General features: G+C 40.2%; 1 protein-coding gene across 5 annotated transcripts in view; it reads right to left on the reverse strand.

The window, feature by feature from the left end:
• The window catches only part of LOC142399009 (laminin subunit alpha-3-like), a 62349-nt gene that overhangs the window by 15235 nt on the left and 31433 nt on the right, over positions 1-15681 (reverse strand). For 4 of the 5 annotated variants that reach the window (XM_075483334.1, XM_075483333.1, XM_075483332.1 and 1 more), the window contains 22 exons: positions 15576-15681; positions 13685-13784; positions 13440-13596; positions 12691-12829; positions 12375-12517; positions 11998-12101; positions 11730-11886; positions 11330-11493; positions 11062-11170; positions 10871-10968; positions 9785-9983; positions 9493-9619; positions 9088-9236; positions 8494-8609; positions 7984-8189; positions 7612-7816; positions 6731-6875; positions 6479-6619; positions 6017-6178; positions 3973-4074; positions 3782-3865; positions 3272-3502 (listed from right to left, as the gene is read on the reverse strand). In XM_075483334.1, the coding sequence (XP_075339449.1) occupies positions 3272-3502; positions 3782-3865; positions 3973-4074; positions 6017-6178; positions 6479-6619; positions 6731-6875; positions 7612-7816; positions 7984-8189; positions 8494-8609; positions 9088-9236; positions 9493-9619; positions 9785-9983; positions 10871-10968; positions 11062-11170; positions 11330-11493; positions 11730-11886; positions 11998-12101; positions 12375-12517; positions 12691-12829; positions 13440-13596; positions 13685-13784; positions 15576-15681 (3144 nt within the window). The remainder of the gene's footprint in view (positions 1-3271; positions 3503-3781; positions 3866-3972; positions 4075-6016; positions 6179-6478; positions 6620-6730; positions 6876-7611; positions 7817-7983; positions 8190-8493; positions 8610-9087; positions 9237-9492; positions 9620-9784; positions 9984-10870; positions 10969-11061; positions 11171-11329; positions 11494-11729; positions 11887-11997; positions 12102-12374; positions 12518-12690; positions 12830-13439; positions 13597-13684; positions 13785-15575) is intronic. The other variant, XM_075483335.1, reaches the window with a different exon arrangement.

Raw genomic sequence — 15681 nt, forward strand, 5'->3', positions numbered from 1 at the left:
AGGATCCTGTATTCTCTGAGTCCATCTGTCATGATGTCTGGTGTGGCGCGGCCGCTCTCCCCTTTTGAACGGCCTGTTTCCAGCGCAGCAAAGTCCAATCAAAGTCCAATATATCAGGGTCTGTAGCAGAACCCATCTATGCCGTTGTCTATCCATACACGTATTTGCCATTCCCAAAGTTTAGTGTGTGGGAAATAATGCTCCACTCTCCCCTGCCTCTGCCTTTTAAACACACACGCACAAACTCACACACACGCAGACACAATGAGGACACACCCCATTTACCTGAGTCAGTATTGCAGGTCAGCATGAGTGTATGCAGGCACACAAGCAGTTACATGCAAGTGTTTACAAGTTCTCTTTTTTGCTTTGCTACATTACTACACAAACACACACACTAACACATAGAATGGTTGGGGAAATATTCAGACAGTCAATTAAGGGTGAATGCATTACTATGCAAGAACAGGAAATCAACTGTCCCAACAGAATAAATGGACAATCACAAAACGTTGAATGCCGTTTGGCTCAACTGAAGCTGAAATAACAAAGCCTCTACTCGAAAAGGCAGTTAATTTCAACACTGTATGTATTCTCTATAATATTTTGCGTTTTATATCATATGATTTGTACAAGCATATGTGACTGAGGGAAAAGTCAGACATCCTCAGACAACACAGACAACATACTCACACTTGAATCATGCTCCTAAGGCGCACGACACACACAACTAGGTGTGTCAGTTCTTCTTACAGATGCATGCACATACTGGAGAAACACTCAGGTGAACACACTCGGGTTTATGAGTAACATTATGTTGCCAAGTGCCACACCCAGCATTTCAAGGCGAGGCACCTTGTCATATCACCTCTGGGCACATATAATCTACTTCCTTTAAACACAAAGGTAGGCAACAAGATCTATGGCAACAATACTAGTAAAAAAAATTTAATAAACCTGAATCAAATGCCTTTTTTATGAAATTTTCTTTCCAATAACGTCATCGTAATAAACGTAATTCCCCTCTCATTTGCGGTTGCTTGGTTTTCTTGTTTATTTTGGCTCTGTGGGAAAAACAGTGTAAATTCTTTAGACATAAACCAGGTTCAGATGAACTAAAAAATAAAGCCTATCCTTAACAATTATATCGGGGTTGTTTGAGCTAACATTTTGTTAGCTGTAACCATGCCAGTTATTATATCTGTATAATGACTAATATTATGTCTGTGTGATTGTACAGCACATGTCCCAGCCTGAGGCTACATCCTTTATCCGCACAACTCTCCGTACTGGTATTTTCCAGGATATTCCACCAACAAACCTCAGACCTCAAAAGTGATTTTTGTTCCAGCAAAAAGGTGTGGTACTTGGTTCAGGCATGTCTGGACACCCTTAAAACGATGAGGAGGAGGTCCGATTTCTCAATGAGGACAAGATGCCATATCAATCAACGCACTGCCCCACCCTGCTCGCTTTCCTTTTCAGACCTGACAGAACGTTCTCATATTTCCACCCTTTTATCAACTTTTCAAATTCTTTCGAATGTTTTCTATCTACCTTATCTACATACCATGTAGATTTTAGGCTCATCATATCATTTTAAAAGCAGACATTTGGCAGCATTTCGAAGACTAAATAATGCCAGTTTTCTGCCTTCACCTTATATTCTCTTGTGTCTTGGTGTAACATACTGACAGGCACAAGAAACTAAGCAATCAAACCCTTATTGAACAAGATGGCAATGATCAACAGCCACTATAAAGATCAGCTCCAATGTAAGCAGGCAACCAGGTGCAGCAAAGCAAAAAATGCTTATCTTTGCAACTGACAGGCCCAGAATGATACGAGAAGTATCTGAAAACACAGTGGAAGACATGGACACAGAGCTTTTGTGAAATATATCAAAGTATCAGCATCCATCATGCTGTTACTGACGAGAACTGACCATTAATCTTAGCGATAGCCTCAGGTTTAGAGGAACTGCTGGCACTAATTCATCGCCATGTGCGAGGGCTGACTATTTAACACATTTTCAGCTATTTGGATAGCGCCTTTGAATTCTGAGGAAATTCTTATTTATTTTAGTGGGAGTATACAGAATAATAAATTACAGAGACAATGGTCAGAGAGACAGAGGAACACACACTCAAAAGCAAGTTTTCTTTTTCCTGAATCTTTGGTGTAGATTTCTTCTACTCACGCTGATGGCAAATGCAGTAGTCTGCTAGATACAGTGTATGGACAGGATTTACATTCTATCGCACAGCTCACCACAGCTTCAGCACTTCAGCCCGAAGACATTTTGTTGTAATAACATGGAGTAGTGTGAATACAATCCACTGTTTGTTCATAGGAAGCGTAACTTTATTTTTCTCTGGACAGCTGCCTGTCACTTGTATGTAGACTTTTGTCTTCCTGAAACAACTCACCTCCAAGGCCATTGATGGTCTGCTGAAGGCCATCAATAACAATCCTTTACATGATGTGGACATACAGAGTATGATAACAGTTAGCATCTTTTGATCGCAATGTTCTCTCTCCATTTGAGAATTAATGCAAATATGTTCGGCGTTTCAATCATTTGCACTCAAAAACAAGGAGGAGCGAGCCTCACTTGTAAAATAAAATCACAGATTTTTTCTTTAAAATCCAAATGAATGTTTATACCCTTAAAACTCATCACTTAAGTTGATATAACCGTAATGCTGACTAATTTATTTGTTCTGATCTGTGATTATACAAATTAGGCATGTCTCAATGAGGCCCCACACTAAAAGATGATGGGATTTATTCCTCTGGTTTGGTACAAATAAAAATGCTTGCTGTGTGAATCCCTGTTTTTCAATTGATGGCTATTACATCCCAGTTCCAAAATGAGGTGTCAAATGTTTATTTCTTTTTTCCACTATATGTCCTCATGCATATATATTTTAGCCCCCTAAAGTCTTCCATGAGGAAAAAAAAGGTTTAATTTTTACAGCATTTTTTTTAATTTTGCTGGTTCAACATAAGAATCAAAGTGTTTTTTCAACATTGACTGAGATGTCACTTCGTGTTATAAGTCTCAAGTTTTTAAAAAGCAGTGGTATAACATGTACTCACTTTTAGCATTACATACCTGGTAGTAGTAGAGAGATTTCAGGCAAGTTTACCTCTGCAAAGTTTTGATAAGATACTGTATGGTAACTGAAGAATGTGTTCTGAGAAATGGCGGAGCAAGAAACGAAAGACTTAAAATCCAATTCTCACTGGAGTGAGGATAACTACTAACCTCACAGGAGTCTCCAGAGTACTCAGATGGGCAGGAGCAATCCTCCACAGTATTGCCAGGACCTCCGGTCCCTGTGTCAGTGGCCTGTTCCAGGCCCACCTCCCCTAGGCTGAGTCGCTGGCTCTGAGTAAAATACAGAGCTCGGATCCTCAGGCCTGCCAGACCTGCCAAGACCATCATGAGTTCCTCTCTGGACACAGGCCTGTTGGTACTAGCATGGCGCCAGTTTCCCTGCAAACAAGAGAAAGTCTGGGAAACTCTCCTAAGAAATCATCGGGGGCGGGGGACTATTCAAGAGGGAGATTTCAGTAGAAATAATGAGTGATTGAAAAAATAACTGATAATGTACACACAAATGGTATATTTTACTCAATTTGTCTGTTAAAGAAATAAATACAAAAAATGTTATGCGACACTGTCAGACAAACTTAAAAACAAACATAATTAATAATTAAAACAAATAGAATTAAAGCTTACCAGTGTCACAAAGAGAGGAAATGTTTATTTTACCTCTAAGAGCTGTACTCTGCCCTGATACATTCTGTCTGGAAGTGGAGCAGCTGGAGCCACGTGGATCAGATTCATATCCTGACCCTAAGGGGGGGATATAATGAAATGGATAACTCGGCTGTGAATCTACTAGTGAAAGAAAAGAAAAAAAAGCTCATCAGTAAGAGTGAAAGATAAGAGACACTACACACAGTCAGCACAATGTCAGGTCGTCTGTTGATCAGAGCCATCCCCTCCTCAGGGATCCCAAAGGATTTGGACTGGTAGGTGAGAAAACCACCATAAGATGAAACCTAAAAGAAGGCAAAGAACACCAGATTTCTCTTACTTTATTTGAATAGACTTTGATGTTCACTGAATTAAAGGCTAGAGCTTTAAAATAGACATACTGTATTATGTCTTTTTTTTTTTTAACAAGATGCCATAATTTCTTGGGTTCTAAGTGAAAAGCCTGTGACATGTTTTGTTTTTTTTCGCAGGATAACAGTATGACAGCACTCATTCTTATTGTATAGCAGCTGGTTTTGGGAGATGGAGTGAGCCCCTCTCCTAAAGTCCAACCCTTTCTTCTGTGGGGTGTTGATCTTTTGAGAGAGGACTACACATACAAAAGATAAAAAAAAAAACAAATTACATTAAGTAACCCCTGAAGCACTTTACTATTGTATGAGAGAGAATGAAGTATCTGTCATGTAAGCACACAACCACACATAGAATTTGCAGGAAAACATTTAAATGGCAACAGTTCCTGTGTCTGCACTTCGGCCGCAGACAAACAGCCGATACTGATCCCTCATTGAGGCACAACAGGTCGCAACTTGAGTCGTGCATTTATCTGGCCCAGGATTGTAAAGCACAGCAGCACAGAGAGGAATGCTAAAATAACGTGCAAACCAACCAGACGATGGGAGATTATTCAAAATCATGTCAGAAATAATCTGTCACAGATGTTTAGTTTAAGTTTTTAAAAGACTATTGTAAAAAAACATGTTTGACCAATGTTTAAAAGTTTGTTTTTGTAACAGCAGGTTCCAGTGTTGCACTCATACGTACTTATTTAAGATGCATTCAATAGCAAATGGAAGTTGGAATTTCCAAATCATGACTGGCAAAAATTCTTTTAAGAAAATGCCAAAAGTAAGTCAGATTTCCAAGTTGGAAATTCAGGGATGTTTTATCAACCCCGACTTCTGCAGTTTGAGTTATTCATGAGGAAGGCATCATATCAAATAAAGGCGAAATTTTAAATTTGTGATCTTAATCTTCTTGATATAATAAAACATTGCACAAAGTGTTTGCAGAGCATTAACAGCTCATTTCTTTTTTAACTGAACTACAACTACTGACGATAATATTGTGTTGGGAGCAAAGCAAAACGCCAGAGCAAGAGTTCCAACTTCCCACTTCCAAGCTACAGCGACTGTAGAATGATGTTAAATTTGGGGAGGAGATAAAGATGGGGAGGCTGGATTATTCTATTCTAAGATGTTACTGTGATGTAACAGTACCCTTTAGATAATGGCTCTCTTAATGTCTCAAACACAGTGACAAGCTTGTGTCAGAGTTTCTGAAATGGCAATCAAATCAAACACCCAAATTTATGCAGTGAAGGACAGAAAACGTCATTTTGGTTTTACATGATTTATCCTCTTCAAGAAAACTTCCGTGTGTATGCAACCTGGGTCACTGTCAGTTATGTCAGTGGTTTCCCTTACGCCTTCACAATAATTCGGATACATAAAACAAAGGACATGCAAAAAAACAATCCATAATTAAAACGCATGACTGATGAAAAGTAGGCCAAATTTGAACCAGAGAGGAGCTGAATGCTAACATTCATTTTCACTTTAATACGAGTAACGTGACATCTTTGCTAGTTAGTGGAATACATTATTTAGTATTGCACGTATTTTTCCAAGCATACAAATGAGTTTTTATGTACTGCTTATTTATATTGACAATGTGTTATTGTGTCTATATGGGCAAGTTGTAGTACTGATTCTATAAGGTTAACAAAATGCACCACCTATTCTCATCTGTAAATGCAGTGATGTATTGTATTGGATAATTGTTGCTGTATTGCATCTTACCCAAAGAAATTGAACTGAATTAAATAAAAAGAAGAAAACATTTGACCGAAAATACCATCTACTATCTATTTTGGTATTTAAGACGCAGTGAGATTTACTCGCAAGACTGTTTTGGTGTCCATGCTGCTTCAGTCCACTGACTTACCCTGTCTCCCAGGTAGGACTGTGGTGCCACCCAGTGTAGAGTTTGAACAGTAGGGGGGAGCTCCTGGATATCTGCCACTACTGTGTTGCTGGCTGTATTCAGAACAGAAGGAACCTCCTGCTTTTCTGGGCTTTCCAAACGCCACCCTCGCATCTCAACAAACTGATAAAAGGGAAAATGTGGCAGTTAAAGTACAATAGATATACAAGGCTTCTCAAAATATTTTTCACAACAGTACAGTCATTCTACTGAATAAAAAGTACCCATCAAAGTACCCGTAAAATCAACAAGGCACATTATGTTATGATTTCATTTAACCTAACATTGAAGGTCTGTTGCCTCAACGGCTTTAGCAGCTTTCATTAAACAAACTACATTCTCCTCATAAGTTATATCAACCCTGCAAGGAAGCAATTTCCAAAGGCATTCAATGACATGCAGAGGCAGGAAAAGCAACCACACCTTCCCCCGGCATTTGCTGGAGCTCTGACACTGGTCAGTGGCTCCGAAACAGAAGCAGCTGGTGCAGCCAAGTGGGTCAGAGGAGTCAAAAAAGAAAGAACCTTTCCGACAAGTGTCGCACCTGAGGCCAGCAGCGTTTTTCTGAAAATATGGCAGTAGCGATAAAGAGGGAGTCAAAACAGCAAGGGCACAAATAAAGTCAAATGAGCAAGAGGGAGTTTTTAAACCAACAATTTGATGAGCTGAACTCACCTTGCAGAGACACCGGCCTGTGTCTGGGTCGCACACATCAGATGTGACCCCACCTTGATTACAGTCACATGGCAAGCAGTCAGGGAAGCGATAATAACCTGCAGCACAGCGGTCACACTGCCGGCCTCCAATACGAGGCTTGCAACTGCATAAAAATACACAGACGCAGAAAATCAAATTAACAGTAAATCAACAGTGTACCTTCACAATATAAAACCCATCCTTGAAAATCTTGTACATGTAAATAAAGTATAATCTCAATGTTTGCATTACTGCAGTAAAAACATCCGGTCTATGAGTGGAACCAGAAGTGAGGAGTATATTCTTTTAAAAAAAAGGAAACGATTTTTCACTATAAACTTTACACCAAGTGCAGCAACAGCAGAAAAATCAAACAAATTATTCATATAAAGGGAATCATTTTTGTTTGGATTTAGGATGTCTCCGTGACCTCCATCTCCTTGTTTAATCCCAGAACGACCAAAAGACGTTCGGATCAAAGCCCCTACTGGGTCATGTCATCTGTCAGACTGCTCACTCTTGTTATCTGGAGATAGATTTTGATGACTCTGGCTGTATGTGTTGACTTTTTGGTATGTTGCACAATGAATAAGAGCTCAACCACATGGCAAATCAACATGTATTAGAATTGAAGCATCTAAATAGTCTACAATCTTTGCACAGTACAGCTCAAGACAGAAACTGACATCTGTACCCCAGAAAATGAACTGGTTGACATGTAAAAAAATGTTTTCTCTTGCTATCTTTAACATCTATGTATCTAAAATGCATGCTGTAAAACAGTTTTCTTACTTTCACCGATAAATGCTGCACTCTTTGTTTCAATATGTGTTGGGTGCTCTGCGGAAGCTTCAGCTCACCTGCACTGTCCAGTAATGCGGTCACACTGAAGCCCTGCGTTTGTATTAATGCCGCTTGGAGAGCATTCGCAGTTCTCGCAGCCCGCCAAAGGATGGTAGCTGAAAGTCTCACTCTTACACCTATCACAGGATGGTTTGACTGTCTGCGGAGGGCAGATGCAGCGTCCTGTCACTTCGTCACACAGTCGGCGGCCACACTCGCATGCTAGAGACAGAGGGAGATTACAGACCGCACACACACAGGTTTAAATGTAGTCTGAGGATGTAAAGAACGACATTACTGCCGTGTGTATATTTTTCTATGTTTTCATAAGAGACATCTCATAGGATATTCCTCATACTCATATTAGCCAAAAGTTAATATTCACTCACGTCTGCAGTAGGGAAAGCCATAGTATCCCGTGGCACATTTTGTGCACTGACGCCCGATGACATGCTGCCTGCAGGGACACTGTCCTCCAACTGGATCACAGACAGTTCCTGTAGAGCCGGACTTGTCGCAGCCACAGGGCAGGGCTCCGTCATTATAAGCTGCTACAAGAGATCGGGCTGAGTCTCTGCAGAACCCCGAGGACATTCTGAGCCAAACAAGACAAAACAGGACATAAAGAGAACAGCTCTTTTAAACACAGATGTGGTATTATACATGGTCACAACTAGATGGCACCATTTTCAAAACCATCTGATGTACTGAGAGAAGTTTCTGAAGATTACAAAACTGGTACAGCTAAGAAAACAAACACTGTAAAACAGTTTATCACAGTTTACAAGGCAGTTTTATTTCTTGCATATTTTCTCAACTAAAAAAAGAACTTATCAAACAGTCGAAGAAAAATTTGATTTGGACTGCAATCAAGCTTGTATTAGAAGGTGGATACCTACTCAGTATAGAACCTTTCTTCCCTGCATTGTTGGATGAAATCTGCTGATTTATCCAATGGTTTCTCTTTCAGGAGCTCTGGAGTGTAACTTCTATCAGGAATCAATAAGATATGATCCTAAACAAAATACAAATCACATCAATATATATGAACACACAATTTTGCCATCAACAACTACTCTTTTAATATGTTTAAAAGATCGAGGGAGTGAAAAAAAAACAAAGGATATTAAGTGTTTTTGAAGCATATTTTTCCAATTGGTCGAATCCAAGTTGAAAGATAAAACATGCTCCACAGCACACAAGCCAAGCCCAACCTGTCCCCTGCTTTACACAGTCTACAGGCTTTGGTTTTATAAAGCCGTGTGGGGCTGCCAGGTGGAATACAGTCATTTCATTGTTGTTGTTGGGGATATGGCATAACACAGAGGAGGACCACAGCATGCCAAGTCCTCAGCCTGAGCAACTTCGGTTTGAAACAAAGACTTCACAAACCTACAATCCTTACAGAAGTGTTTCACTAAATTCTTTCATATTTTTACCTTTTTTATTATTTGGATTTTGAGGGTGTTTGAGATATTACTTAAAGTACTGACCAGAATAAGAGTCTTCCTAGGTGGCACAATCACAGTGATGGTGGGTAGTTGCCAAGAATTCTTTTCAAAGTCAAAGCCAATGCGGTCGTCAGCAACGACAACCTCCCTGCAGCCTGAGACTGCAGGGCAGAAGGTTGCATTTATCAGACCTGCAGGAGAAGGCAGTTTTAAAGTTAAAAATGTGCAAGTGAATATCATGCTGCAGAAAAATTAATCTCTCTGGCAAATCCATATAAGGAAGTGTGTCTAAGCACTTGGATCATCTTGCCATGAGGCTTTAGGACTTTATCTGACCTTAAGAAGGAATCAGCTCCCCACTGCCAGAGTAAACTCAAATATCTGAAGTGAGTCAATAAAATCAATAATTCAATTTGATTGAAACACAACCTCCTCCTACACACTCACCATTCCATGTGCGCCCTGCATCTATTCTCACTTCTACAGGGAAGGAGATATGTTCAGGCTGGTGGTAGTGGACCAAAACCACATACCTGCCTGGGAGCGGAACTGCTGGAGTGAAACTGATCTCAATCTAGGGGGGAAAAAAAGGGGGAAAACCTTAAAAAAAAAAAGTGCTGGTGAAATTGAAAATGAGAAATGCTCAATGTACAACGACCAACTGAATGCCCCAAGCACAGGTTTGAGTTCAAAAGGGCTGAAATGATTCTACAAGGTGAGGTGGGGCAGGGTGTGGTACCTGAGGGAATTTAAGCAGCATCCCATCACTCTGAGGCTCATGAACAGAGAACAGCCCGGAGTGCCGTCTCGGCCTCCAATCCTCATCGTCTCCTCGTATGAGAGCAGCCGCAATTGTAGACGGACGCTGCCCATCACGGGCCGCGTTCAGAATCCAGGCTGTGGAGGGCTTGCTGAACTGCCGTAGAACACAGTGTCGACTACAAACATTAAACAGCAACAAGTCTGTCACCTGAAGCCTTGTTTGCCAAATCACAGTGCAATTTAGGACGAGTAAAGTCAGCAGCAAATCACAGGTTGTAACTGTGGTAGAGACTATATACTTTGTTTACCTCTAGATATTTTGTCCTTGTTGCTTTGTTCACCTACTTCCCCATTGTGCAAAGGAAGGTTAAATTATAGTGTCAGGTGAGGAAAATCCCTGAGAATGTCTCTAGTGCCTTACAATCATCATGTAATAATTATGACTGTTGTAATCAATTTTAACATTTGACAATTTAAGGGCTCAACAGTATTATCTTTTTTTTCCAACAGTATGTTAACCTTAATTAAATGAGTCCTGTTTGTTTTCAAGGCGTTTCCAGCTGTCCGTTTGTTTAGAACTTTTTCATTCTCTAAACATTGCGTAACACAGCAGACGACAGAGCTGCACCCTGACAGCAGTAAAAACTGTTATGTCCAAGCTGCTTATTAGGTTCAAAATGAGAGTACATTTAGTCTGAGTGCAGAAGTTTAACCCTAAGTCCAGCCTCAGGTAAGTGACCTCATCCATCTGGAGGAAAGCATGTGAGCACAGATGTAGAACAGATGTGCGTCTCTGTTCTCAGGTCTAATCTAGCATCTTGAATCTTGAATCTCTTAAATTGCAGCTTACATTCATAGATGCTACGCCAAAAAGGTTGACACAAACTTTTTAATTGCCCACAGATTTCCCATCCAGTTTTGTTAAACATAAAAATAAGTATTTAAAGGTAATGTTCTTCTAACATGTTGGCTTTAAGTGAATAAATGCAAGATATGATTTATAGAATTACGTTTGTTATAATTATTATTGTAAAAAGCATGCAAAGTGTGTTAAATCACTTACCTGTCCTCAGTAAAGCGTCCATGAGTGGAGACACATAGCACCTTTGGCTCTATATACTCAGTGGAGAATTCTCCTGCAGGCACTGCATAGACTTTATTCTACACAGACAAACAATTTTATTTCAAATATCATGCTGCTACTTAGGGTAGTGTTGAGCTATTCCAAATCTTTTGTGAAGATATTTCCCTCACCAGAAGAAATGATGTAGTGGAAGTCTGCAGAAGAATCTCCGTCCTGTGAGAAAGCTGCAGCTTTGCTACTTGATTTCTACTGTCCACTGCCACACTCCGGCACAAATAGCTGCACGGATAAGAGCACAAAACAGTTGAAAAACACCCCACTTTCTAGTGTAGGACATTATACATATTTTTCCCAATTAATTTAGTGATAAAACAGTAAATATCAAAAATGCCAAACTAGCCAATAAGATGTTGTTAAAGCTTCCTATACAACACTCACCTGAAAGCACAGCTATAAATGTTGGCCCGAGCCAAAATCTGGCCACTTGACTGACCACTGATGAGTATGTTGACATTCTGGACAGTGTCTACTTCGCTCGCATACTCCAAAATAAGGGCATACAGGCCTGGTTGAGGCACACGCAGACTGAGTTCCAGCTGCGCCTACAATACACAAAAATGCATTTTATTAGGAGACATTCTGGAATTTTAAGACTCCAAATATCATTTAATGAAATAATGTCCAAAGACTGATTAAGAATTTATCTTAGCTCAAGTCACCCAAACTCCAGAACTTTGTCCAATTTCATGGTTTTATTAAGGACTTTGGAACAGCTGTCATGAACCTGCTTTTTAAAGCCTAGTTTGCAAACCATGTTGTAATCTCTGGAATACTGAACCTGTCTCCCGCCGAGAGCTGCCATGTAAGGGTGATCTGAGGTGGGACGCTGCTCAACAACCTGCCTCCTACTTTGCCCTCTCTGTGTAGTGAGACGTCCCTGCAAGCCCAGCACAGAGCTGAAGCCATCCATGGCTACATGCTTGTACAACAGGCAGCTATAGTACACATAAAGAGACAAAGTGAGTGACTCCACTCGACCACCAAGAAGAGAAGAAAAGGGCAGAATGTATTAAATAAGAAAAAGGAAATAGAAGAGAAATCTTTACTTTGCATCCTTGTTTGCGGTGGGTAAGTATGAGCAGGGCTCTGTAATCTTTTGCTGAAGCAGAGAAGCCTCATAGTAATCCCTGGGCAGCAGCACTAAATAGTCCTAATGTGAGAGAATGAGAACATCCATTTTTAATTCAATTAAATTCAATGTCAAATAAAAGGAAAAGATATCTTGTTTATCCCAAAGGGAAATAATAATATATCAATATAACTTTAAATGTTTTCAATTCTATAACCAGAAAGATTTTACATTCATAGTTAAATAATAAATGTACATTCAAATGTGCATGTTCATGACACTGTTATATGAAGATAAGTCTTCTTGTTCTTATTCTTCAGACTTTTAACATAAGTTTCTTCCTAAAACGCTCACCAAGAGAACCTCCTCTGCCCTTATGTGAATGATCCATTTCCCAGGATTCAATGCAAAGGGCTCAGCGAAGCCCTCTCCTGGGACAGTGAGGAACGACGGGCTGGGACTCGGAGGAAATACTATTTCTTTACTCTGATCTGTCCCTGGAGAACACCAAGCACAGATGACTGTAATGTGATACACTCGCAGAAAGACAAGATCACTATTAGCACACGTCATGCACCAGCTAACAAAAAATGTCATGAAGGAAATGTTTTGATGATGGGTTAGATTTGACAGTTTGGTGGTGAAACGATAATGTCAGAGGCAGCCTTACCTGCAGTGCCTCTGATATTGGTAGCCTTGATGCTACCAGTCACACTGACTCTGTTGAGGTTAATGAACCGCAGAACCACACGGAACAAGTTCTGCCTCCCATCTTGTGGATCAACATGCACTGTTACTCTGACGTCACTCTGCAGGGATGACAGTTACTTACTGACTGCAATGGCACAGGTTTGAGCAGACAAGGAGTGATGGAGGAGTGAAGTTAAACGGAGAAATCATGACAGGTGGATGGAGAGGTTGAGCAAACAGAGCAGGTTAATTAACACACAGCTAGCTGAGGTGAAGAAAATGAAATAGAACTCGAGCAAGGCAGGCCCTTCACTTACAGTCACAGCAAGACTGAGAGTCAACTTCATCCACCACCAAGATCCACGCTCTCACTTGTGCTCCCCCTTTGTGTTGGGGGGTGGAGTAGTGCATTACAATATGGAAAGGTCCAGCAAAGCCAAGACTAAGCGTTAGGATCACCTCTGGCTGAAGACAAAGAGTGTTAGTGCTAAGAGAGCTGGTGTCCACATTCTCACATCAGTGATGAAATAACAGGATGCCGTGTGCTTCAAGGAGGATTATTTGTGCAAAGTTCAAAGCAAAAGATTCATGAGTGGATCGCATCAAAGTGGATCAAGAAAGGAAACCAAAAGGCCACAGCAGTCACAGGTAATTCATAAAATCGACCTTCCCAAGAAATTTTTGCATTTATGTATCCAATACATCAAAGACACTCATGTGTCCACAAACCTGTGCAGGGGACATTATAGCATATCCTCTCCAGCTGAATTCTGGGAATTCCTCTGAGTTGTAACCAAAGCGTACTGGTCTGGCCTGAGGTGTTGTACCATCCTCCACCTCAAACTTCAGCTGGTGCAGAGTGGGGAAGTAGTGGCCAGGCGCTGGCCTATTGGGAGACAAAAAGTTGAATTTATTCTATGCCTGTTGTATTTCATGAAAAAACTGTATGTAAACTATATGAAACTATATCTTACTCTGTGCATTTAAGGCCAATTATATTTTTCCGACACAGACACTGTCCTGAAATCTCACCACACGCCATGCCAGTGGCACCTCCTACATCACACTGACAACCTGGAGAAAACAGCAGAGAGTAAAACAAGTGTGACAGTGTGTTCATCCTCCGACCCCAACCAACATGACTTTTCTGTGTCTATTTTTCTTTATTCGTTTCTTGTTTTATAATTACACCCCTCATGGGCAGTTTGAATCAGTTTGAATTTTACAACTTCCCCATACGCTTTAAAGCCCACTGTACTCATCTTTATATCAAGGACGGTTTTCAAGAATTTACCTTAAGAGGTTTAATCACTGAAATGAGTTTGTGTAGCTTGATGTCAGACACAAAAAACAATATTTGTGAATAATTCCCATTTTATTTAAGATGGATTAAAGTCCTTTGGTTTCCTTCTTCATAATTTTCAAACAAATTACTTTATTGACTTTACCAAGACAGAGGATTGCTTCTTTGTTCTTCGTTGCGTGTGTGGATTCAGGTGTGCAGATGTTGGGCAGCTAAATTGTAGCTTCAAACTCACAAATACTGGTCTTCTTTAAACTTAGTAAATTCAAGCACTTTGATGGTTCACAGCATGTACAGCTGAATAGACAGAAACAATACCTCCCACAACATTTCCTAAACACTTGTCCTAGTCCCCGATGGAAAACGTCATGAGGACAAAGAAAGCTGTGAGGAGGAATGAATTAATTGGGCCCTTAGGAAAGACACCCACTCTGCTACGAGCACCCTACCACATATTAAAAAGGCTGACATTTAAATCTGCAATGGTGGAACCAAAGACAATATAAATAACTTTTGGCAAAGTATAACTGTTCCAAATACAGACTTTTAAAAAAGCCATTGATTACTTTGCATATGCATTCATACTGTGTTGTTTCATGCAGGACACATCAATGACTCATAACCTGCTGAAATGTTTTTTTATTATGGAGATGTTTCATTTAGAATAAAAGGAAGCCACAAAAGGAAAAGTCATCGCCGTCCATATAAAAACGGTTGCTCAATCTCCTTTAATTCTATTAATTGAAATAAATCTTCTGTAGTAAATCTGATTAAATAACTGAGCATTACTGTGAGTGCTGCTGCCCTCAAAAACTGGAGACAGTAATGTCTCTTTTATTTTTGGTAAAGGATAGTCCAATGTCTCCTTTGCGAAAATAAGTAATAAAGGAAGCATTGAAGCTCCTTTCCTTTGCACTTAGAGAAATGGACCAGCTTTTATCATGGCTGCCACTTTGATACTTCTGGGTCATTTCACTCAATTAGAAACTTTCCTAGGGGGAAGAAAAAAAAATACCTATTTGATGAGACCCCCCGTTAAAGCTCTGACCCCAATTCGCTTCAGCCAACAGCCTTTCATTGCTAACCTCCGACCACCATTACACTCTTTGCTTGCTTCACATCCTGTGAACACCAATATAGTTCTCCTCTGGCTTGACTTTTGCATGTTTGCTCCCCCCAGGCTCTCGTCCTGCTTGACTCATTTCTGCTCCTGGGACCAAGTACTAGCTCTGGTCTCTGACACGACATTCTTCACCTTTCAAATTCATTAGTTATTAAAGCCCCTTATTTATTCAAGCTTGGCTCCCTGCCTTAGTGTTGTCTATCTGGAATCAGTGCTAGCCTAGATGACATAATGTAGTGAGTTATTCTCAGCCAAAGTTAAGCAGTTACTGTGTGGTCATAATTTAATTTAATTTAACACCAGAAAAATGTTTCTCACAGACGACCAAAGAGGTGCTCTATCGCAGCTTTTCATACAATTTTTCCATATCAATGAATAGAGTCATAGTTTTGTGTATGTTCGCGAGATGTGATGTTGGACTTAAAGAAGAACATCTTACCTTGACAACCAAGGTAATCCTTTTTTCGCAGCAGGAAGTATCCATTTTTGCAAGAGTTACATGCAGGGCCGCACACATTAAGCTTGCAGTGACACTGTCCAGTTCT

Source organism: Odontesthes bonariensis, chromosome 14 (genome assembly GCF_027942865.1).
Source record: "Odontesthes bonariensis isolate fOdoBon6 chromosome 14, fOdoBon6.hap1, whole genome shotgun sequence".
Lineage (NCBI taxonomy): Eukaryota > Metazoa > Chordata > Actinopteri > Atheriniformes > Atherinopsidae > Odontesthes > Odontesthes bonariensis.